We start from the raw sequence: 25,452 nt of genomic DNA, 5'->3' as shown, positions 1-25,452 counted from the left end.
ACCCTCAGGAGCCCCTTATTCTGTTGCTTCCTTCCCTGTACCAGAACTCTGGGCTGCAATGCTCTCCCACTTCCTCCTTTGTCTCCTCCCTTAAAGGGAGAGGCTGGGCCCCAATTTTCTTACCAAATTAAACAGCACATGGCTTCACCCTAGACAGACACACTGTTCCAATTGCCACAGAACTGCCCAGAACCAGCTTGACAAGTTAGGAATTTCTTACCCCTTCAGCTGGGGCAGCAAGCAGGCAAGGGCCTCTGGCATCTCGTGCTTTGAGCCCTGGAGCCTTATCAGAGCCACGGAAACCCTAACAAAACTGACTGTTAGCTTTGGGAAGATTGTGGAGGGAGTCTGGACAGTCAAGCTGGAAAGACCATTGAGTGCTCTCTTGACCTTCCCTTTTGTCAGCCCTGTGAAGAATGTCATTTCCCTTTCAGAAGGGAAGGGCTCAGGCAAGCCAGGTATCCACACACAGGCTGCCTTTCAGCAACTCTGATAGGCCATGTTCCTTGAGACCTCAGGGACTATGTGCTGTCATTTCATGTGTTTCCAATGTTCCTCCCCTCCCTGTCTCAGCGTCATTTAACCAACCCTTACTCAATTGCAATACAGTATTTAACGTCAGCCGAAGACTGTCGCTCAAATACCACATCCCGAAGGAACAAATGCATTTATTACGCTGGCTTAATGACAGGATACATTAGTTTAGTGTTGCTTCACCCACTAGACTAAGAGTGCTCAAGGACGAAGTTTGTCTCACTCACTCTGTGTCTTTGTGACAGGCACCTAGAGACACGCACCAACTTGGTTTCCCTTTTCTGCTCCATTTTCCTAAGTCCGGAACAGCCTTGATGTTGCGGATGCTCCCTGCCTGTTAGCTTTCGTGTTCTCCCCTTGAATACTCAAAGTTAGGTGGTAGGGCGCAATCTGGAGCAGAGTACAGCACAGCTCCCAGGGTGAGACACAGTGTTCCCTGGATGCAGAGGGAGCCAAGTGTGCCTATGTTCATTTTCTGTCACCTCTTCTACTAGAAGATGTGCCAGACAAAGGCACACCCTCCTTCCTGGTGGGTTCTATCAGGCACATGGTATCTGGCTCAGAATAGGAGATGAGTGATATTTGTGACCTTGTGAATGAATGAATGAATGAGGAAGAACATATGAGTACAGAACAGCAGGTAGATGAGGGACATCCTAAAAAGTCTGTCTGGTAAAGGTAGAACCAGCCCCTCTGAGTGCCCTCATATTTGTCATGAACTTCTTTAGATGACAGTGCCACCTAACCGCCCTCTTCCCCTCAAGCCTTTGTCCTCTGTCCTAGCATTAGCCTAGAGAGGCAGTCTTCAGCCTCAAGCCACCCAGAGAAACTCAGTGAGCAGCTTCTCCCAAGGCTGCAAGCTGCAAAGAGGCCCTTACCGATGTACATGGAGTTGGCATTGAAGAAAGGCTTGGGGGGCAGGATGGAGCTCTGCAGAGCCTCCTCATTGTTGGAGGGTGGAGGCTCATATTCAGCAACATCGTCCACCAGGGCCTGTTCCTCCTCATTAGGGGATTCATAGTCACCATCGTCCTCCCCATCCGGCTCATCGTCATTGGGACTTTCATAGTCATCTTCCTGTCAACACAGTGGAGGGACGACACAGCTTGTACAGGTGTCATAGGGCAACAATTCCAAGACCCCGGCATTCTCCCAACAGATGTGTTTCCAGAGATTGGAAACCCATGCTTTGAGACAGAATTGAAGATTAACCTCTGGCTGAGCATGGAAAGACTCAAGGGGAGCCTTGGCAGGGGTCCAGCTGCTGAAGCACAAACACATCTGGAGAAACTGGCTCTCTTGTTTCTTTGGTACAAAATAAATTTGTCGCATTCCTTTGTTTTCCCATTAAAACAAAACAAAACAAAACAAAACAAAACCCAGACTTTACCAAAAATCATTTTCATTCGAATGAAGCGCTTTCACTTACTAGAATCTAATAAGAAAAGGGACAATCTGTGCATGTTTTTTTAAAAACCCAGAGGCGGCCACTTACCAGAAAGACCACTTAGACTGAGAGTTGGGCAGCCTGGGACCCACATCTGCCTCTACCTGACAAAGAGCTTTGTACAAGGCACATCCCTCCAGCTGTCTCCTCCATCACAGAATTCTTGACCCCTGTCTAGCTGTGTGTGTGTGGTGACCATGAATAGTTTGATGAAAGGAATTGCATAGTCCATTGGACTCTGAAAGGTGTCATCACTGTGACCCTTCCCATGTAAAATTGGTATGGGAGCCTTTCTGGTGTTAACACTTCATTTCCCCTATGTGTTACCAATGGTGGCTTAACTCCATGAGGAAAGTTACAGTAGCAAGGATTTCTAGGAAAGATAGTAGAAAGGAACGGATTGCTATTGGGTATGATAATGGTGATAAATGTGTGGTCAGTAAGCTACAGCCCACCTCTGTATTCATCAGGGATCTCACTCATTTGCTCACTGACTGTGGCTGCTTCTATGCCACAGAGGCAGAGCTGAGTAGTAGAGAGAGAAACCTTTGGGCTTCCAAAGCTGGATATTTACTTTGGCCCCTTCCTGGGCCCTGAAATGGGATGTTTCAATGCCTTGTTGGCGGAAGGAGTTGCTCCTTTTCCAGCATTAAGATCAATGTAAAGCCATCGATATAAGGGTAATCTAGCCCAAGCCATACTCACAAAGGATGACCAGCCACCATCGTCTTCTTCATGGCTTTCTGCAAAGGAAATAGTAACACCACTATCAGTACCCAACAGAGAGTCAGAACAGTTCTCCCTCCCAGGCTTTCACTCCTCCTTCTCCATGAATGGGGCCATCAACTGCTGTGTGGAGTACGATTTAGCCCACCAGAACTCATGTTAACTCCTAATGTAAACGTATTGAGGGGTAATGGGATCATGAAGGGATAATTAGGTCAAAGGAACCTTAAGAATTGATTAGTAGAGACTTGGGTCTCTGGACTTGGTCTTTCAAGACTGGAGTAAATGTCACATCAGGACCTTGTGAGAGTAGATAACCTGGTATTTCGGTCACGTGGACACATGCCTCTCACTATTCTCATGTTTTCCTATGTGGTGCTATTTGTAATGCAGTCTAAGCCAGAAGTTGAACTGATGGCAGCACCATGCTCTTAGACCTCTAGACCTCTGAAATTAATAAACCTCTTTCCCTTATAAAGTAACCAGCTTTAGGAGCAGTGTTATAGCAACAGAAAACACACTGAGACGGCTGCTTACTATTGGCCATAGCATTTCTACCCAAAGAGTTCATCCTACCAGACAGCAGCAGTGGCACCTACTCTTTCTTGTCTCTCTATAAAAGTCAACAAGGATTGTCTTCCCAGAATAAGACATGGGGCCTTACTCATGTAGTGTCATATTTAACAGGACTAGGAAGGGACCAGGAACCCAAATCTAGATGTTTTGTGCAACTGAACAATGGGAGGCTGTCTGAAATACTCAGACACTGGCTCAGATGAGGCGCTCAAATCTGAGTCTCTGCAGGAAACCTAGAGTGGATTGTTCATCCTCTCAGTGGGAACCCAAACCCTTCCGTGCCAAAGACCTGGCTGATGAGCTAATGAGTCATGTCCCACATACAGCACTCAAGGAGGCTAGAACTGAAGCACACATCACCTCCTAAAGCAATCGTCTCTCAACCCTGGTGCCTTTACCTGTCTCCTCAGGAAACCGTTGAATCTGGGGTCTGCAAAAACAAATAGCATCTCAGTAGCCTGTCAATCTAAGGGCATTCCCTTTCCCCAGGCTAGCCCTCTGCACCAATAGGGATTGTGTCTCATTACCCAAGGCTTGTGCTCTTGCTGCTTTGCAACCAGAGTTTTGCTGTCCCCTCCCCACCCCACCACTCTGCCTCCCAGCTTCTGGAGACCACTAAATCCACAAAAGTGTCACAGAAAGATGCTTGTGACTGTTTAAAGATCTAGGGAATGTGTCCTTGATGTCCGGAACCTGGGGGCACAATGTTCATCAGAAAGAGGGGACTCCCTCTGCTCCTTGGGTACTCTTCTCATGACCCCTGGGACAGAGGGGACCACCACACGTGACACAGTCGGGGGGGGGGAAACAAATGTTGCAGATTCTTTTAAAGTCTCAATTGGTATTTTACTTTTTGAGTTCCCCTACAGAGGTGCCCACTCACTTGCGTGTGAAAATGCTCCTTCTCTCTTCATTCTTGTTGATGTCTTGACTCAACTTACTGAGAATTCTACGAGATAAAGACACACATGAAAGAGAGAGCACTCTCCTCCTGGCCTCCCCTCCCTGGTCCACATAGTCTCTATGTTCATAGGCTCAACTTGATCAGTCTTCTTTATATCCATCCTCTACAAGCCAGTCTCACATCTTGTTCCCACCTAGCTAAAACTTACCACCTCATGCTTTTCAGGACCTGACCCAATACCAATCACATCTCCTGCTCCCATGAAGCCTCTGTCATGTGCTGACCTACATCTACTGGAGATCTGGCTTGGAGATCTCCTGAAAATGCAGTCAGCTTACACCTGCCTCCCCACTGCTCTGAAGATCTGGCCCCTAAGATCTGCACACTGGAATTGTATCAGCCACTCTTCTGTGATTGTTCTTAAGTTACAGCTCACATGTCACAACCACTGTGGTCCCCTGAGCTTTGGTTGATCATTCTTGTGTGGATTGCTTGTTTATAGTCATGATCAAACCATCTGCTAGACCCAGAGGCTCAGCTGCCCATGTGTATTTTTTTATTGCAACCTCCAATGAGCTGCTATTCACCCTGTTACCTCCCCCCCCCTCTCTCTCTCTCTCACACACACACACACAGATTCTCCCTCTTTGTATCTACTTAGTAACGTGGTATGGTGGTCAATCTTGTTTATCACTTTAATTCGATCGAAAGACAACTAGGAAATGAGGATACCTCAGTCCCTACGTGTCTGTGAGAGTATTTCCAGGGATGATCAGATCATGAGAGCTTTAAACAAAGCAATGGCTTAACTCAGATGAGGCAGGACAGAAAAACACGGCAAGTTGTGGAAATGTAGGCAAGGAACCCCTCACTCAGGATCTGCTCAAAGACTCTCACCAGCTCAAGAAGTCAAGCACAATTGACATTCGCTGCAAAGGCATTCAGAGACAGTTTATAGAGAAATATTTTAATGAGAATATTAAGATAGTAACAAGTCATTCTTAAGACCTATGTGAGCACAACCTTTCTCCTGTCACAGCTGAAAGCCGAATGTTTTCTCAGAATCTCACTAGACGGTCCCCTGGAAGTGAAAGACATGCCTTCATCCTTGCAGCCTTGTGGCTCATGGATTATTTTTATAATACTGTAATCATATGAGGACATCTGGTAATTTCACTTACCAAAAAGAGACAGATGGGGAGGGTGTGCTCTTAATGCTCATGTGAGCTGTAACTTGAGAGCAGCCAGGCAGGACTTATGGGGATGGCTAAGATCCTTAAGCGCTACTGTCTTTAAAGAAGCCCACACCACCCTCTCTGGATATCGTCTCCCTCTCTGGGCATCTTTTTAATAGTAACCCCATGTATTTAAATCTATGCTAAATACTCTTTACACTTCTAATAAACCCAGCTCTGCTTCATTCTGCCTCATCTTGAAATTCTTTTCTGTAGTGACGTCAAAGATGCTTTCACATGAGTGGCGGTCCCTGAAGGATAAGGGGACGCTTCAGGCCACTGGCGGCTGTTGTGGTTTGCATCTCACGCCGCATAGCCACAGACACATTTATGTATTCAGATTCTGAAGAGACTGTTGGGAAGAAGGAGAACTACAGGAGTGAAGGTCAAGTTGAAAGACGTTAGTTCCCAGAGACATGCTTGTGAGGAGGGTTTTCTGCCCAGTCTCTCCTGTTTCTCTGCAGCGAGTGAATGGCTTTGCTCTCCTTCCCCCTTCACACTGATTCTCTGCTCCCCACAGGCCCAGAAGCCAGCTAAAGCCAAAGAACCCAATGGAAACCTCTAAGGCCATGAGCCAAAATAACTGCTTCCTTTCCATTGCCTTGCTCAGGCATTTCATCACAGCCACGAAGAACTAAATCACCCACATGAATTTTTATAGAAAAACATTCCCCATAAAGGTACATTTTGCCAAGGGAGAGTCTGTTTGAATCACCCTGACCTTGAGTCCCAAATTCAGTCAAAATAGCTAACTATACCATGTGCTCAGGCGCACCACACAGAATCAGCAAGTCCCCAAACACCAGCATAGGGTGAGATATGGCTCCAAGGCTGTATCTCAAGCAGGCCCTAGCAACCCTCAAAGCCTCAGAACGGAAAACTCCACATTGCAGACTCCAGGAGTAAGAGAAAGAACTTCAGAGCTCATCCTGATTATATTTTGTAGGAGGTGACCAGGGCTCAAACAAAAGGAAGGATGTTGTAGATTAGTGATGCGCACCACCTGTCTCCACAGTACACATGCTAGCCCATCCTCTCTTGTTTCCAACTCAGCATTCTTTCAAGGTCCCAACCCTTGTGCAATTCTCTCTGCATTGTCCTCTTCTTAGCTGTGATAGCCACACCCAATCTGTGTCCCTTCTGCCCGTTGGCAGCTCATGGAAACAAGTTAGCCCAGTGCAAATTGGTGAGATTAGCAAGGGCAGTCCTTAACAACCCCCAGCGCTTCTATTCCTTCCTCAGCTTCTAACTCACTGCTCAGGACTCTCCGATCTCCGAGTGACAGGGCAGAGGAACTTGAGCAGCTGAGTGACTCGAGAGAACAAACAAACAAGGCAATGGTAAGCCCTCCATAGGAATCCCATTGTTGGAACTTTAGACTTGAATCACCACCTACAGCACTGGTTCTCAACTGGAGGGTTGAGGTCCCTATGAGAGGTGGAATGACCCTTTCACAGGGGCTAAGACCATTGGAAAACCCATGACAATTCATAACAGTAGCAAAATTACAGTTGTAAAGTAGCAACAAAAATATTTTTATGGTTAGGGGGGTCACCACACATGAGGAACTGTATTAAAAGGTCACAACATTAGGAAGGGTGAGGACCACCTGCTCTAGAGGGAAAAGCACTCGAAAGCTGAGGTAGGGCAGGGGTGGAAGGGGTGAAGTGGGACAGTGGGAGGGTGGGGGAGACATACAAGGGGCTTTCTAGTTTCCTCTAAACACAACATGAGGATGTTTGTGACATAATTATGGCCACATGTGACCTGGCGGTAGTTGTTTAGAGCAGATAGCAGGCAGGCTAAAGGTCTCCTATATGATTGTTAGAGGAATGTCTGTCCTGCATCCTGCAGCAGCCACTTCTGTCCTGCCCTGTCACCTGCTTACTTTAATGCACTCACTGAAGTCCTTCTAAGTGCCAAGGACTCTGCTAGGCACTCAAAATGTCCATCCCAGAACAACAAAAGAAGCTCTGCTCTTGCACTGTAGAGAGAAGCAGACGGGGTGGGCTGGGGGAAATGGCTCAGTCAGTAAAGTGCTTGCTGCACCATGTGGGCCTGTGGTATAACTTTCATCCCCACAACCACATAAAAACTAAGTGTGGTACAGTGCACTTGTAATCCTAGCACAGGGAAGGCAGAGACAGGCAGATCCATGAGGTCCATGCAACAGCTAGCTGGAGCCCCAGACTGTAATGAAAGACCCTGTTCTAACAAAGCAATGTGAATTACTCCTGAAGAATGAAACCTGAAGTTAACCTCTTGTCTTTACACGCACACACACACACACACACACACACACACCTACATGCATATACACAAAAAAATAAGAGAAAGCCAGAACAAGTGTGTGTGTGTGTGTGTGTGTGTGTGTGTGTGTGTGTGTGTGTGTGTCAGGTAAAATAATGAATGATGTTTATTTGAGACAACCTGCATAGTACAGGCTGGCTTGAAATTTGAAATCTTCCTGTTTCAGTCTCCTAAGGTGTGAGATTAAAGGTGCATGTTACCACCTGGCTAATAATGAATACTTACACAAATAATGTTCAAAGTAAGAGGGTACTATGTCTGCTCATGTGGTGGTGGGAGGAGCTTGGGCAGGAAGATAGTGGGCTTACAATTTAAAACTACCGGCACTCAACAAGTAGGTACCATTTGAGCAAGGGCCTGAGGAAGGTGGAACTGAGCCAGACCTCAATTCTCCCACCCGACAGAGCTTAGCTGGGCTTTAGCAGGCTCCCACATGCGAGGGACTCTCTAAAATGTCTCCTCCTCTGTGCTGTGGCACTTCTCATCAGTATCTCTCACAGCCAGTCAGGGGCTGCTGGGGCTCTAACTAGAAAGGAAGGAAATGCTAAACCACAGGCCCCATGCAGAGCAGCAAAGAGCTGAGGCAGGCAGGAAGGTGCAGGCTGCAATAGGCAGCAGAGCCTGGGCCTCCCATGGCTGAGAAGAGCTTCTGAGAATGCTTCCTAAACTGCAGGGACCCCTCGAGGGGGGCGGGTAGACGGTTGAGTTGTTTTGCCAGCCAGAAGGCAGGGAAGTGGCTGTCAGCTTTGCCCAGACCTACAAGCTGCACCCCACCCCCAGTGGGTCAAGTGACAGTGAATGGCAGAGATGACACAGCCTCTCTCTCTGCACAAACTCCTAGCTCTCCCTCTCCAGCCTGGGAAAGAGGAAGAGAAGGCTGGGGATCCAAATCACATAGCTTGACCAGTAAATGTGTTTCCTACTCCCATTTTGGTTGTCATGCGTCCTTGGAAGGCTAATATCTTGCCCGGATGTCTCTCCGGTACACAATACCCCAAGGCCTGGGACAGGGTAGACATGCGCACCTGCCTGGAGCGACACTTGTCAGGGTGTCTTCTTCTACCTTGGCTTCAGCCCTCCTCCAAGAACTCCAGCACCATCATGGCCTTTGCTTCCAATTTCATCCTTCTCTAAGGAAACTAAGTGCTCTCTCCTTTAAAATTCCTTCCTTTTTGAACCAAGAGGCAGATCTTCCAAATCCTTCCTTAGCCAGAGAAGAGTCACATCTGTCTGACGACTCAGGAAGGGCCTCTCATGGTGTCTTAGATCTCAGGGGAATACCACATGTAGATGAAAAAAATTCTCAGGGAGCAACAAGACCTCCCGACTCTCTAGATGAGCTTCCTGCCTACTGTTTCCCTGGATCTCCTAGCCATTTGAGTGGCAAACACATGTAGTTAGCTCTGTCTGTAAAACCCTTGGCAACTGGGAGTCAGTGTCCACGTGCAGCTTAGCTCTTAAGTAGAGTTTCCTGGACTTACATGGGAGGAAAAGATCTGGCAGTAGAGTTGAAGCACTCTTCATTGGGAAGGATGCTAAGGGGCTGGGCACTTGGACTGGGATTAGCCAGTGGATGGTAGAGGGAAGGTGCATGCTGGAGGGGGTGTTCAAATTAATAATTGCTTCTGTGTTGCTGGGGGCTGATTATTTACTTGTAGGTAAACAATGTTCTTTCCTCTTCTGAGGATCCTTCTCTGCTCCTTCCTCAAGACTGTCTCTTCCTTGGGTATAGAGATAAGCGCTCTGCAGATGAGATAGATGGCAGTTTCTGCTAATAGCAAGCCTGTGCACAGTTGACTGTACTGCTTCCTGCTGGATCTAATCACAAACACATATGTGACGGATATAGTGAATGTTAATGATGAGCATCAGCTCACTCCTATCTGCTGCCTGCACCACCCATACCGATGCCCCACCTCACATCGGAAGTGGGCTCAGCCTAAGCTCTGTAAGATCCCTTCACCATGAAAATATTCAGGGTATCTGTCTTGATACTAACCATGTCCTGAGAGAATGACTGTATTTGTAGAAAGAGAATTTCATTACAGAATCGACCTTTGTAATAAAATCTGTTAAACTTTGTTTGTTTGTTTTCCTTACAATAGATTATAGAGTTCATTTTGTCTTGGCTTCCTACCCCTGGGGCACAGGCCCTGCCCTAAATTGTGGTTAATACACTCAGTGAGACTCCATTAAAGAAAACTGCTTTCTGCCTTGCTGTCAACTGCAGTTAGGTTTAAGGCTGGGGTGGGGTGGGAACCTGGATCTACTTTCTCTACTCAGTGCTGAGACCCTGTCTGGCTTGAACTTGTGCAGGATTTGAGCATGCTCCCGTAGTCTCTGAGTCTTATGTGTATCAGCCCTCCTGTATCTAGACGACACTGTTTCCTTAGAGCCATCTGATGCTTGGAGTCACCTCTGGCTCTTACAATCTTTTTACTCCCTTTTCCAAATAGCTCCCTGAGCCCTGGGTTGGATGAAGGTATCCCATTTAGGACCCAGTACGCCAAAGTCTCTCCATTCATTGACCAGTTATGGCTCTCCATTTAACTCTGGCATTTTAAGTAGTTGGGAAGGACACAGAACTCTCCAGGGACATGTGATCTTATTTTGATTTTGTATTTGTCTGCAATCTCTTTTTGCCCTTAAGGACAATGTTCAAGACAAATCAATCTCTATAGGAGATGGTGGAATAGTAATTATTAAATATCTATATTATAAGGACATCGTCAAGGAATTTGTGTTACCTTAATCTTCCTCTTTCCCTACTACTACTTTCTCCTTCTACAGCTGGGGAAACTGAGGCTCCCACTATTTGAGTGGCTTTACTATAGGAAGCAGGAGGTCAGTTGAGCTCTAGGACCAAGCCCTCTCACCCCATAGCCTGCCCTGGGTATTCTTGAACCCTTGCTTTCTAGCAAAAACGAAAACAAAAACTAGTGAAAACTGGAGAGTGTCCCTAGGAAGGTTTCTCATAAAAGACAAGCTTGTACTTAGTCGGTGGATTTGTTTGTTTGTTTTATTTCCCCAGTATTTCTTCTAATTTTCCCACTGACCTTTGAGGTTAGTAGCATTATTATCCCTAGCTTACAGAGGAGAAACAGAGGCTCAGAGAGCCAAGACAGTTTGCCCAGGGTCCTTACAGCCTCTTGCTAATGTGAGGATGGCCACATCTAACTTGCTCCCACACTTTCTGCTGATTCTTCTCTAAGTCATCTTTTATACCTCCCTGGACAGATCCGAGACGTAAGTCTTCCTTACTGTTCTTCTTGTTACGTTCCCTTCATTGCCTCTCACAGAGGCTCACAGGGCCTTTATAAATTGTGAACTGAACATTCCATCAAGTCATATCAGCCTCTTTGTTTTCCTCTGCCCTGCTGCACACACTCCAGATAGACATAGGAGAAGTTCCAATGGATATCCCACCCCCTGTACATTAACAGTGTGCTTCCTTCTAGAATGATCCATAGTCACCTTTCTGTCACTTCTACTTAACTTTCTTCCCCTCTTTCACTTCCCCCCCCTTTTTTGGCAACAGGGTTTTTCATATAGCCCAGGCTCACTTCTAACTCATCTTGTGTTGCTAAAGCTGTCCTTGAACTCCTATTGTCTCCAATTACTGGGATTACAGGCATACACTACTTTGTCTGGCTTCAACTGGACTATTAAATGCTTTTCCCATTAGACTATAAGCACAGTATGTGAGGGATCTGTCCTTTTTTTCTTTGCAGTCTCACTTTGGCAAGTCTTAAGACATTGCAGACACCTTGCTAAATAAATGAAGCATTCACAGAGTAGTCATTTGTATAGGAACCGAGAGATGGAACTCAAATGTCCTCAAAGGACCAAATATATATTTACATTTCTAACACTTGGCCTCCTTGCACAAAGGATGACCCACATTAGCAGCAGGTGCCATCTCATTCCTCCTGAGAGATGTTATCCAACAGTTGTTGTCGAGAGGGCCAGCATTTGGAATGAGCTCTCTCAGAATTTGTGTGTCTGGAAAAGTCCTGTTTTACCCACACTTGACAGCTGTTGGACAATACACATTTACTGAGCTCCCACTGCCCACTAGGCACAGGTCTAATGATGAGCAACTGCAGGAGACACCGGAGCACAATACCAAAGCTGTCTCCGTTCCCATAGCTCCCTTTCAATCACTCCTGTCCTTTGACCAAAGGCAGAAATGTTTGGAGGCCTCCAACCTTCTCAGGAATCCCACAGACAAGTGATTATTAAGACATATCATTTCAACTGTTTTTTCAATAGCAGGAAGTATAGTGAAGACTATATCAGTGCAAGCTGGTTAAGGTTTCTGCCTTTCTTTCTGAAATAACTTGTCACTGGGAACTCATCTTGAGACATTCTCCTTTTAGTGCTTAAGGGATCTTCTAGGTGTCCTTGTTTCTGACTGAAGCCCCACCCTCCATCTTCATAGTCCCGCCTCGGAGTTCGATGTGCTTTCTTTCCTCTGACTACTCGGTGATTTTTCTCCTCACTGGTTATCGCTAACTCATCAGTTGCTTGGGGGAAAAGTCAATGGTAATGCATCACAGAGCAGCGGTGCATCTCTTTCTTGGGACTTGGGGTTTGTGATGCCTCTTGAATCTGAGGACTTAACTTCTATCCAACCCTGGAACTTCTTGGCGACTATTTCCTCCTGTATTTAATTCTGCCTTTCCTCTGCTCAGCAGGCACATCTTTTGAGAACCTTAGTTCTGCACACTCAGCTGGTTGGAGTGGCTCTACAGTTGTGATGCTCTGCCCACTTCCAGCAGTGGAGAGCAAACCTAACGTGTCGTGACTGCTAGGCAAGCACGCCAGCCCCGAGCCATCCCCCCCTGCATCCTCATGCTCTTTGCCTTTGTGACACTTTCTCCTCCCTTTGATTTTGGAGAATTTCTCTTGCTCTGGGTTCATGTTCCATGACTCATCTTGTTAGTTGTTATCAACTTGACACAAACTAGAGATACCAGAGAAAAGGGAACTTCACCTGAGACACTGTCTCCATGCAAGAATGTGGGGCATTTTCTTGGTTGCTTATTAATGGAGGCAATCCACCACACTGAGGGCAGTAGTCTGGGTTGTACAGATAACATACCAGAGTGTGAGCCTAGGAGCAGGTCCATAAGCAATTTTTTTGTTGTTGTTGTTCCTCAGAGGTCTCTACTTCAGTTCCTGTATCCAGGTTCCTGCTTTGAGTTCCTTCCTTGGCTTCCTGAATGATGAACTGGAATGATCTTCCAGTTTCTCTAATGCTGATGACATCAACATAGAAGTAACTAGGGCACTGACATGTGATTCTGCAAAACCTAGTTTCTGGTGAAACTACAGCAGTTTATCCATCATCTCAAATACTTTGATCTCGTGAAGTTCTGCGCAGATCTGTTTGTGTTTCCTGTACCCCAGCTTGACTTTGAACTCACGGGGCTCAGCCACGGTGCTCCTTTCCAACAGTTCCAGCTATCTGGGACAGCTATGACATAGTTGTTTCCCTTCACTGTCATATTTCCCTGCTTATTTCCCTTCTTGATACTGATTCGATGCTACACATTGTTTTTGTTTAACCGTGGATACTTTTGCATAATCGGGTTTTATTTGAAGATGTAGTAAAGTTGCTTGGAAGCAGTCTGCAACCCCTCTGCCTTGTTTTTAAGATTCACTTAACTGAACCAGAACAGGTTTTAGATTAGACCTGACAGTTCTTCATTTTGGAAGCAAGGCCTGTCTGTGTACTCTTTTCAATGACTGAATCTGGGCATCCTGGTACCTGGCTGGTAGAAATGGGCACCATTTTCAATCCCTTGGTTCCTGTCACCTGTCACCTTTCTGATTGGATAGGTTTTTAGGTCAGACACGGGTCTCCTGCTATGCATAGGCTGACCAGAATCCTACTAGTCAGGGATCCTGGGAATTTTTCCCTAACTCTTTGTACCCTGCTTTCTCCTCTCAGGCACATGGTTAATGGACTCTCACCTCCTGTGGTCTCAGCTCTGCCTCCTCAACTTGGGGATCCATTAGGCCCAGTCTCTCCTGTTCTCTTTGCCCCATAGGAGTAGCTGCTGGGCTTTTGTGGTTAGAACTACTGTAAAGTTGCTAGGAACGAATCCCACTTGAAGCACAGGCAATAAATTTACCTGAGCACTGTCATAAGAGAATATGGACCTCAAATTCTACTTTCCATTTGTTTTTAGAGAAAAAACAATCTGTAAAACATTCGATGACTTCAAAACACAGAATGAGCAAAGCCTAAGTCTCTCAGGGCCGAGTCCGGGGCCGACAACTCTGACTCTCGCGCGCCTGGCTTTTAACAAGAACCTGGTTTGTGTTTAAAGTGTCACCTTATGCGCTCGTGGAAATGCATATATAGCCTCTAAATAAAGTTACCACCCTTTGTGCATAGAAGGTCTCCCAGCAGATATGCTTGAAGATGTACGTAGTACTAAGCCTAATATAAAGTGATGATTCTGCCTATACAGGAATTCTTATGATAAAGGCCAGTTTATAAACTGGACACAGTAGAAGATTAACAACAGTTAACACAATGGATCAAATGTTACATACTGTAAATAAAAGCTATATAAATGATATCTCTCTCTCTCTCTCTCTATCCCTCTTTCTCCCTCTATATCTTTATTCTACTGTGTTTTCAGGTTCAGTGGATCATGGGTAATGGTAACCAAGGGAAGCAAAAGCACAGATGAAGAGAGATTATTATAGTAGTCACCAGTAGCCTATAGCTACGGAAATATGCCTGGTGGCCTGGTAGAACCGGGTCTTAGATTTAGCCTAAACTGAACAAGCCACACGTACTTAGAAAACCTCTAGGGGATCTAACAAAGATTGGTAGCTGTAAGGGTGAAGACTTAAGGTTTTCATTCCTTCACTCTTGTGGACAAGGGAGACCAGGAGTCAGGCTAAGTGTGTCCTCCTTGTTTGAACTTCCCTGGACGTCCTACTTTCTTGGGGCGCTTCCTTTTTTATCATTATATACTCCGAGGCCCTTAGCGCGCTGGAGAATATCTAAAGCATAGATGTTTCAAAGCCATAGCATCAAGGAGGTCCGACCCACGGCCAGCTTTATATTGATCTTCATAACGTTTAGAAACATTTGAGTCAATATTTTAAAATCAAGAGAACATTTGAATTCATGTTTCCAACTAAATTTTGATCAATCTGAAGACTGGCCATCATCGGGTCCACAGTGCCCAAAGCTGATTGGCTGCTGTGCCCTCCTGATGGACCAGGTGCTATGTGATTTTCCGTAGCCAGCACTACATCCCACTGTTTCACCAGCAATCAACCTTTGTGTTGATTATCTTTGAAATCATAATTCCTTATCTTTATTTTAGTGCAAAAGATATTTCTCTGGAGACACTTGTATTCAAGGATAACAAAAACAAAGGACTCTAAAGGGATTTGTGTTTGCAACCTGTCTTACTTTGTACACTGCCTGGCCTCTATACTTGAGCGTGTGAGGCTTTTGCCAGGACAATGAAGAATACATGACATGAAACGCCTACTGCTACATCCCATTTCAGTACCGGGAGTAGACATTACTAATCGATTATGGCTCCTTTTCCTCAACAGCCTTCGTAACACTACACCATTAGCAGCTAGTCTAAGAAGTCATTATTGACAGACAAAATAAAGCCATTATTTACGGGTCCACATTCATTTTCTAACCAGGAACCAGAGGTCCTGGAATCTTAAATCAACACGTCAATGAAGGTGCTATGAGGAGCTAGAGAGATAATCAGCAGCTAAGACTGTGGGATCGTGAAAAACAGCCTGTTTTCTGGTCAAGCTAGGTTCAAACCGCGAAGACCCAACAGATTAATCTGCAAGGGATGGAAGGCCCGTTTGCCATGCTCCCAGACATAGGCTCCTGACGTGAGAGGACCTAGCTCCATGATTCTGTGGCCATCTGTCACTTAGGCTGTCTTGACTCCACCCCCATAGTTACCTGGCAGCAACAGGTAACCTAGCCCACTCTAAAAGGGGCTGTTTGGCCCCCTCTCTCTTGTCTCTTCTCTCTCTTAAGCTCTTGTTCTTACTCTCACCTTCCGCCCTCCTTCTCCACGTGGCCATGGCTGCCCTCTACTTCTCTACTCTTCTCCTCCCTCTCTGCCTCTCTACAATAAACACCTTGAAACCATGGACCATCTCTGCTCATGGAGATCCCCCGTGCTGGAGCAATTGAGCCGGCTTCCCTCTAAGGAGCAGTACATCTAACCTCCCATCGGGAGGCCTTCCTGTGCTCTAGCCACAGCCGCCAGCCAATCCAAGCCACCAGCCTAGCTAACAGCCTGAGCTAGCCAGACTCTCCACCCGAGGTAACCTGCTAGAGCTCTCCCCCCTACCCTCCCTTTGGCTCCCGGGCCAGAGTCCGCCCAAGGGTCTGTTTTCAGCTCTTCCATGACATACAGTGGGTCTGGGATGTCAGAGAGCAAGAACCTGTCGTCCCTGGCCCTGTGTGGCCCAGGAAACCCCAAACCGGCTCTTATGTGGTACCCAGTGGTCTGTGGTCCAGGAGAGTCGGAGTTGAGACTGTGCCTTCCCCACCCCCGGAGCAGGGTTCTGCGGGGGCCTGCGGCAGTCTCCCCGAGCTCTGGTGGGACTCGGGTCTCTCCTACCCCTTTATTTCCCCACGCCCGCACTCCACATGTAACCATGTGTTGCTCATACAGAGGGCCCGAGTTCTGTTGCCAACTCCCACATCAGCTGCCTCACAGCTGGCTGTAACTCCAGCTCCTGGGGCTCTGAGCCATCCTTCTGGCCTCTCTGTGCACCTTTACTCAACTCACACACATACCCTCATGAGAGCACACAAACAAACACATAATTTTTTACATAAAACAAATCTTCCTAAAGATGCCACAGTGAAACCGTAAGCTTTCTTGACTTTGGTACTGTGTTCATAGACCCAAGCTACCCCATCAAGAAGACAGGAAGCGAAACACACAATCTAATGTTGAAGTTCGTATTGGGTAAAGAAAGCATCCAGCCACTAGCAGCCCTGGATCTGTTACTTCCTTCTTCTGACTCATTACGTGACTCCTCTTCCCCAGACCCCCCCCCCTTTGTCCTCAACCTCCCTACCTGTTTTACCATGAAAACCCACACTGATACGCCTGACTCACTTTCCCCTGAACAGCTTCTTATTTCAACCTGCTCCCACCCTGCTGCCCACCAGGAGGATATACTCACGGCATCCTCAGCTTAGGAAACTTCTGAATGTCATTTTCTGTCAGGTTCTGAAAAGAAGACACATAGGGCAGACATGTTAAAACACACAGGCAGGGCCCTGATCACGTGGGTTAGAGGGTGATGACAGAGAGCCGTGGTGACCACGGTAACCCACTTGGATTTGCTTCTTCAAAGGGAACTTTGAAATAATTGGAATTTGTGTAAAATTTTCTGAATTACATAGAGGAGTTTAGTAAACAAACACGAGGAAAATCTATGAAACTAAACAGATTTTTTTTCATGGGCAAAATTTGGCAGTGTCCCCATAGTTCAGATCCCTAGTCAGTCGTGCATGGGAAGGGAGCAGTTAGGGTCTAGTGTCGTTAAAGGAGGTGGGGCTGAGGTGTCATGGCCAGGTGCTTGTTGAAGCCTCAGGCTTATTAACCTGTGGTCCATTTTCTGACCAAGCTCCTGTCAGGCTGCCTGATTTATAGAGGAAGGATGAAGGGAACAACCCATATACATGGAAAGTGGAAAACCAAAACTGTTTTCAGAGTGTGGCACAATGAGTTGAAGTCACCTCGGGGTTTTCCAGAGGGACATTCTGGAAGTAACTGAAAGGGGGATACAAATGGGAGTGTTGAGGATGAGAGGAAGAAGGTGCACGTGGTCACAGCTGGACAGAGGAAGAGGATGTTGGGAAAGCAAGGCTTCTAGACCGTGGAGAGCAGCTGGGTGGGAAGACGGGAGATACGGAAACAGACTTAGAGTTATGCTGTGTGAGGTAACTTCCTCCTCTCCTTGCAAAACCCTCCAGCAATCCTGGGGTCATCTTTATTGGGGTTTGATTTGTAGGTTTTAGGAGCATGATGATAGGCTGAGCTCAGAAAAGGGATCCGGAGAGAAGACAGCTACAAACCAGATCCCTGGTAGGGAGGCAAGGTCCCCTGTCCCCAGACGGCCACTGATCTCACAATGTTCCTTCTTTCTGTTGCCCTTACCATCAGAACCTCAACTTGGTTCAAGGCAGAAAATGTATTTGTGCAAAACATTTAACTCTCCAGGTTACCTTGGTGATGGTGGAGTCACATGACTCACTTGTGGCCAGAAAGATGAAATCTGCACTTTACTGGATGAGACCTTCAGAATAGTGCTTATTTTCCACTGTTTGCATGCAGATGGGGATAAGGGCACATTCACCAAGCACCACAGACTTTTTACTCTCTGCCTTCCCCGTCTTCCTCTGGCCTATCATATATGCTCGTACCTACAGGTGGAGAGGCCAGCTTGGAATGATTAGCTCAACGCCCCCAGGCTCTCCATAGGCTGAATGGAGCCTAAGTTCAGGGCTCCTCCGGAAGTCTCTCAGCCTTCAGACTTGTACATTTCTTATTACTTGGGAAATACCACATCCCTTCCCAGTTAACCTGCCAACTGCTCCTTCTCTTCTTACACCTTTCCAAAGTCCAGCTTAGTTCATATTTATCACCAGCAAAATCTCCTTAGTGTTAGGTAAAAGTGGTATTAAGACAGATTTGATAAGTCTACTAGCTCCCACACTGAAGAAGGAAGAAAGGAAGAAAGGAAGGAAAAAGGAAAGAGAGCGGGGTAGAAGAAGAGAACGTGGACTGCAAGTACTGTTGCTTCAATTCTAGAATGACCCTGGATATTCCAGAGCTAGCACAGGTATGGGATGAATAATAAGAACTGAGATCAAGACTTCCAAAGTGTAGCCAGAGTACCCATGCTGGACTGTGTGGCACTGGGCTCTACCTCCTGTGCCCTGGCTCCCCCTGCCCCCCTTTTACAGGGTGAGTTGGGTGTGCTTATTTCTCTGAAGGGCTGATAGGTCCCAGAGATTGGAACAGAGGAGTCAGATGTTCAGATACCATCTCTCAAGGAAGGAAACAATCATCCTGTCAGTCAGTTCAGGCCTGACACTCACATGGGGTACTGGGCAGGGGGTGGGGATGGGAGTCACAGAGGTGAGAAGTGCCATTATTATCCCCTCCCCACTGTGACCTTGCACATGTGTTCATTCAGTCATCAGAGGAGGAAGCAAAGAGGAATTACGGACAGGGGACAAATGCTTAATCAAGATTAGCTAGGACAGCAAGGCCACCACTAATGACCTTCTTCAAAGATATTGCCCTCCCTCTGTACTCAAAGTAGTGTCTCTTTTCTCGGTCTTAAGGCATCAGAATGAAAGCTACAGGTTAAGTGTCATTACAAGAATAACAACAATAAAACTCAAGGAATTTTGTTCATTCAAAGCTCAGTAAGAACAAATAACATTGCTAAAACCCTACACACCGTAGGACTAAGCCAAAGGCACGCCTTCAGTCAACATCAGATTTGTGACTTAGGACAAAAAATTACTACACCTCTGCATATGTCTCCTTGCTTATAAATGAGGTGGTTAAAAGCCTTTATAAAGGTATCTTTCTGCTAAAAGAAATAGATTCGTGAAGGCAAAAGCATTACATGAATGCTTCCTCTGTCCTCAGCTTCTGACACGATCTGGGGTGGCTAAGGAAGCCATCTCTGACTCCCTGAACGGGGAGGAAGATTGCAGGTGGTAGTGAGGAGCTTTGCCATCACCAAAGCAAGTGAAGCAGGGGTAAGCAGGGATGGTGTGCTGTGTAGCAAGCTGTAGCATGTGACCTCTTGGTCCCTTTCAGGTAGCTTGAAGTCTCATGACCAAGTCTGCATTGCTATGACATGTGGACGTACAATTTTACAACCACCTCTCTAGTAGCCAAGTTCCTCTGCCTTCATCAGAACTGGGCCACTTTCCCTTTAATGGCATAGATGTAACATGGACCTGAACCACAGGGCCTATAGTTAAAGCTTTTGCAATTGAAGTTGGGATAGCGCCATCACATGCTTGTTTCACAGTCAGGATACACATCCTGTAGTTAGGGGGGAAATGGAGATAAAGAGGGCTGGCCAACCTTTACTGGAGGTGTATGCAGAGTTAGCAACTAGGAGTAAAAATCTCCAGTTCTTCAGTGGTATCTCCTGTAACGTACTTTAGGCTTCTCAGAATATGTATGGCAGTTGAGTAGAATTTTAAAGTGTAACTCTGTATTTGTATTGGGGGTGTGGGGTGGGGTTAAACTATGTTCAGATTCCTTCAGTATATGTCTTTGGGGTATATCTTACTGTCTATGTAAGAGCTGACAAGGTTCCTGAACAGGACACTTAGATTTAGTGAAAGACTTATCAACTCTTTAATCAAAACAAAGGGCTTTGTGGAGGCATTGACCACAGACATTGACCATAGGGACTAGGTAGACCAGTTGACCCTGCAGCTGTTGGGCAGAGCACATCATATTTTTGGTTTCAATGTGTGAGGCTGGAGAGAACTTACCAAAAACCGAGCACCATCAATGTGGTATTTCTTCACAGCCTTCTCACAGTCCCTGTAGTTCAGCTGCACAGAGAAGAGCAAGACGCCATCAGCCCCACAGACTCCTGTGCCCCTCCCCCAACTTGCCTCCCCTGAGCTTAGCAATTTGTGGTACTTGTGGCTAGCCAGCCCCTTCCTGATCCTTAGTCTGAGAGAGGGGCCAGGTTCCCACCTTAACCATGCTTTTACTACCCCCTTGGGGGTCTCTGAAATAGAGAAATTGTGCACTCTAGTCCTTGGGACCAGAACCTCTGGGAATACAGTCTTTAAAGCCCAAGAAAGAAGGTCACACAGTAGTCAGGAGAGCAGAAAGGAACTGACAGAAGAAACCAAACCAGCCCCTGTCTTGTGCCCCCAAAGATCATCTTGGTAACTACTTAAGCAATTTAAATAATATATCCTATTTTTGAGCATTGATCAACTCATATTCAGTCTTGTTATGGTGACTTTTTTTTTCTCTTAAATGACCCAAACAACAACACAAACAAACCATCAGAGACCTGTGCACTGAATCACTCCCATAGTTTTTAACCACTGAATGTTCAGGTCATTTCCCAGGCTGCCAGCTCAGCAGTGAGACCAGAAGCTGCTAGCTAGTGCTGGGTGCTGCATGTGTGGCAGGCCCAAACCAGCTGTGAGCCACTTCATCCCCCAGTTTTGTGGGCGAGGGATGAGAAAAGCAGAGTGTTGCATGGGTGGGAGGTGACATAGGTGACAACTGAGCTCCAGAGCATGGCTTTGACGTTTCCATGAAGAGTAGTCTCTAAGTATCAGGGTCACATACTTAAGTGCACATGGTGTGTAACAGGAGCCAGCCAAAAGAACCATCCAGATAACATGTATCTCCCAGTGGTCATTCTTTTTTTTTTTTTTAATGTGAGGTAAATTGTTGAAGTCAAATTCTCAGAACAGAGTGATGGAATTAACAGAAATAAATGTTTTAAGGTCTCAGTCTTCAAAGCTAACCTATGACAGTGGTGTGTACACACCTCACCTTGTCCATCAATAGCATAAAAATTCATACCTAAAACACCTCCAGATTGAGGTCTGGAGTATTTGAGGTAAAATATTTTCCTCGGGGACATTAGATTCTTCTTATAAACATTTTGACTTTCTTTGGGGGAAATTTTAAAATCAGTATCTTATAAAAAAAAAAAGAAAGAGAGAGAGGGGGGAGAGAAAGAAAGAAAGAAAGACAGAAAGAAGAAAGAAAGAAAGAAAGAAAGAAAGAAAGAAAGAAAGAAAGAAAGAAAGAAAGAAAGAAAGAAAGAAAGAAAGAAAATAGCTGGACGTGGTGACATATGCCTCTAACCTTAGCACCCAGGAGACTGAGGGAAGAGGATGGGATCATTGTCAGTCCAAGGCCAGCTGAGCTATACTCCCAGGGCTTGCCTCAATAATAACTTTAAAATATAATTGTTGTCACCTCAGAGTGAGGATTGCCCCCCCCCGGAAGCTGATTTATCGGCCAATGCTGGGGGGGGGGCAGCATCTTCACTACCCTGCTGTGTCCTTGACCCTCATGCCGGGTGTGTAGTAGGCTCTTGGAATTGTCAGCTTCCCTTAATTCATTTCTCTGTGATCACTATCAGATGAATTGCAGGTTCTATAGCGTCTGGATTTTGACTCTAAACCAAAGCTAGAGTTCCATCCTTGACCCTAGATATTTGATGCAAACTATTAAGAACTGAGTCTTGGGACCTAAAACCTGTATTTTAACAAGCACCCTAATAATTTTGATTAGCACTCAAGATTGATAGGTACTGACCGAGTGGTTACTCAGCTTTGTAGATGATGGCTACTAAGACTCAGAAAGAAGGGTCTGGCTTAAGATCACATGGTGAGGTGGAAACCCAACAGGGTAAGAACACATGGCTATAAGCCAGTGACCCAGGAATACCCTCCTGCCAGGCCCAAACCAACTGGAGGAGTTAAGGACATGCAGATTATGGCTTTAATCCTTGTAGTTTTGATCCCAAATGGAGGGCAAGACACACATGTCTGAGGCAATATGACATAGTCTCCCCAGGCTGTCTGAGCTTCCACATCATGTGTGGTTTAGAAGAGCAGGACAAAGATTCAATAGAACCTGGAGCTCAATGTCTCCCACGCATTTCCTTTCCACCTCACCACCATCTCATCTGCTTAGTTACTGTTCATGGCTCTCTTTTACTGATTAGGAAGTTTAGGTATAGAGAAACAATAAAAAGAAGTCCCCAAGCTAGCTGGAAAGGTCACATTTAAACCAAGGCATGTCTAACTCCAAAGCTGGGTAGAAGTCAAAATGGCCCAACTCTACTGCTTCTGTAGACATACACTTGCTGGCCAACCATTTAAATGCTGATCTCCCAGAGCATCCTTAAGTAACTCTGTAATCATTTCACAGAGGGCTTTCTCTGGGGACCAACGAGTTTGGCATCTGAAGGGTCTCCTCTGTGTCTCTGGTAGGCAGATAGTCCTTCTAGAATTGCCAATTCCCCCACCCCCAGATTCCTTGTTTGTACCCTTGTTTCCTTCCCTCAGGAAGGCAAGGTCTGTCCCTGGGCATCTTTGTACTTAAAGTCCACCCTGTGCAGAAAGGAACTTGACCCACACATTATCTGTGGCATTGTGGGATTACATAATCCCCTAGTTACACTTGCATATGGGGCCTTTCTGTGCCTCCTGGTCCTTCCACAGACTTCCCTGCCTTAGTTCTCAATCCCCATTCTCTCTGCTCTATTGAATTAATCCAGGACTTCATTGTGCCATGGCAAATTGTCCCTTTCTGACTTAACTTACTTGTTTTCTAGTTGAGAAAAAGTATTTCAAAAACATGCCTCAAAAGTCAATTGCCCAATGACATTTCCACCCACAGTGTTGAAAGTTTGTAATGACCTTATGGGAGGAAAGTAACCTAAGTGAGATGCACAAAAGGTGGCAAATGGCTGGATCTGTGCACAGTGTTCCTGCCATGCCACACCCAGTACAAAGGGCTCACATTTTCTACTGTAGGTTGGGAAGGAACCACTGTATAGATTACAGGTTAGAGCCTATCCTTGGGTCTGTTTCTTTAGAAAAATAGAAGCCAAAGTAGATGACTTATATGGTCTTAGCTTTAGGACATTGTCTTCATCCCTGCCTGGAATATCAGTGGAATTTGAAGCCAGCCTACAGGAATATGAACAATAGAAGCTCATGTCATACAATTGCTTACCTCCTTGGCATGGGTGCCTAAGAGGAGTTTAATGGCTTGGGATATGCCTAAGCAGACATGTGGTCCCTTTTAGCTGTTAACAAGGATCTTGCCTATTTCCTCCTATCCTGGAAATCAGGACAGTAGAACTTTGGTCCAGCCTGACTTCCAAGTCTGCTGAACTTGTCTTCTATATCCTTAACTATCCTGGGCTTATGTCTGCGTTCTGGACAGCTTTCCAGAATTCTCATACAGCTCTAGTGAGACTCTGGCCAATAAAGAGACTCTAGCCTTCTTCCAGGATCATGAACAACAGATGTCAAAACACCAGTGTTCATCCAGCTCTCTGTTCTAACCTCCTGCCCTGCCTGTTCATTTTCTTACCCCATACCTCCCTTTCTAGTAAGTAGCCTTTACCACAGTAAGCCCCTGCATCCCGGAGCATATGCTTTAAGGCTAAGTAGGCACGACTCCAATCTAACCTGACTGCAGAAGACTCAAGAGCTTTGGAACACTTAAACTCCCTGACTTTTCAGCTGAGCAAAATAATGATGTTGTTACAACGCAACACTGTCAATGCAGATTGTTAATATGTTAACACAGAACTCCCATGACAGTGGGTTGTGTCTGACAAGACACAGTCTGTAGAGCACTGAAAGTATGGGCAATGTGTACTAGGGACTTGTGTAGCTGATGGCCCCCTCCCCTATCTTTCTCTACAGGACACATTACCAAGAAAGCAATGTCTGTCTGTCTCCTAGTATCTACCACTATACCATACACCTTCCACATTCTGTCCAGATTCCACCTCCCGTCTCTGCCCACCCAACCAAAGACATACCAGCCCAAGCAAAGGCATGAGAGGGAAAGACCCACCTTCCTGAAATAGTCAGCGAGGTTGTCTGAGTTCCAGGCTAGGACCTCTGAGCGAAATGGGACATTCTTCAAGGCCATGACTGCTGTTCAGGGAGAGGCTCACAAACTGGGGAGAGGCGCTGCAGCCATGAACAGAGGAAAAGCCCAGATCCAGAGCTCTGAGGTGTCCGTGGCTCTTCTGATTCCCAGATACCCCTCGTTGAAGAGGACTCTTTTCTGCTGTAGCCAGATCCCCAAAAGCAGCGGCTTCCCCTGTGAACAAATATGGTCTCTTCTCAGAAAACGACTCAGCGAGTTTCCTTTACCACTTCCTCTGCTGACTTCTAAATAAGTAAACAAGGAAGGACAGCTCTTGGGGTTCATAATGCAGAGAGAGAGAGAGAGAGAGAGAGAGAGAGAGAGAGAGAGAGAGATTCCCCACTGGCCCAGACACCCCAGCCAAGTAGGAGGAAGAACAAAGGGGGCTTAAACTCCAGTGTCAGTTCAAGTACTTTTATTTCCATTAGAATTACAGACGCTCGTTGTCATTCCCCCTGCTCAGAATAATTGTTTCTTAACTATACCTATCTGCTATCTGCCTGTAGCAGCCAGGGACGCTTGGTCTCAAACATGATTGAAGAAAAAAAAAAAAAGAATTACAGACCCTCAAAGCTGGGCACCATGTTTGTGCTTGGCTGACTCTTTTCAGATAAGGATCTCTTTCGACAGTTCCTTAAACTTATCTATAATTTCATCCACTAGTGAACTGTGGGAGAAGGAAGATGATCTCTCAATGTTTTCTGACCTCCTTCCCCACCAGTTTGTTCTTATTGAAAGCAGAGTGGCCTTCAGCTGCTCTTTGGTGTTATGAAGCCTGGATCCTTAGCAGCCAGGAGTGGTAAGGATGCTACAGGTCAGAGGAACAGCTCCATTTCTGATATGAATGTTTATGCACTGTAGTCTTGAGCATGAAATGACAGTCTAAGTAGACAGTTTCCATATCTGCAAGGCAGGGAAACAGAGGGGTTATACGCATAAAACTTTGATGCATTTGCTAGGCAAATGTAAAGATAAAAAGTTTAATGA

General features: G+C 46.0%; 1 protein-coding gene across 1 annotated transcript in view; it reads right to left on the bottom strand.

Moving 5' to 3' along the window:
* Lcp2 (lymphocyte cytosolic protein 2) overlaps window positions 1-24,644 on the bottom strand; it is a 43,046-nt gene extending 18,402 nt beyond the window's left edge. Inside the window, exons 1-7 of the mRNA XM_021213500.2 lie at window positions 24,388-24,644; window positions 20,298-20,360; window positions 16,946-16,992; window positions 4,167-4,232; window positions 3,682-3,713; window positions 2,687-2,724; window positions 1,413-1,611 (exon numbers count right to left, since the gene is read on the bottom strand). Coding sequence (XP_021069159.1) covers window positions 1,413-1,611; window positions 2,687-2,724; window positions 3,682-3,713; window positions 4,167-4,232; window positions 16,946-16,992; window positions 20,298-20,360; window positions 24,388-24,465 — 523 coding nt within the window. The 5' untranslated portion in view covers window positions 24,466-24,644. The remainder of the gene's footprint in view (window positions 1-1,412; window positions 1,612-2,686; window positions 2,725-3,681; window positions 3,714-4,166; window positions 4,233-16,945; window positions 16,993-20,297; window positions 20,361-24,387) is intronic.
* Window positions 24,645-25,452: the final 808 nt, after the last annotated feature.

The sequence above is a fragment of the Mus pahari genome, chromosome 14 (assembly GCF_900095145.1).
Source record: "Mus pahari chromosome 14, PAHARI_EIJ_v1.1, whole genome shotgun sequence".
NCBI lineage: Eukaryota > Metazoa > Chordata > Mammalia > Rodentia > Muridae > Mus > Mus pahari.
The sequence above is the reverse complement of the archived record's forward strand: the minus strand, read 5'-3'. Positions and strand labels throughout refer to the sequence as shown.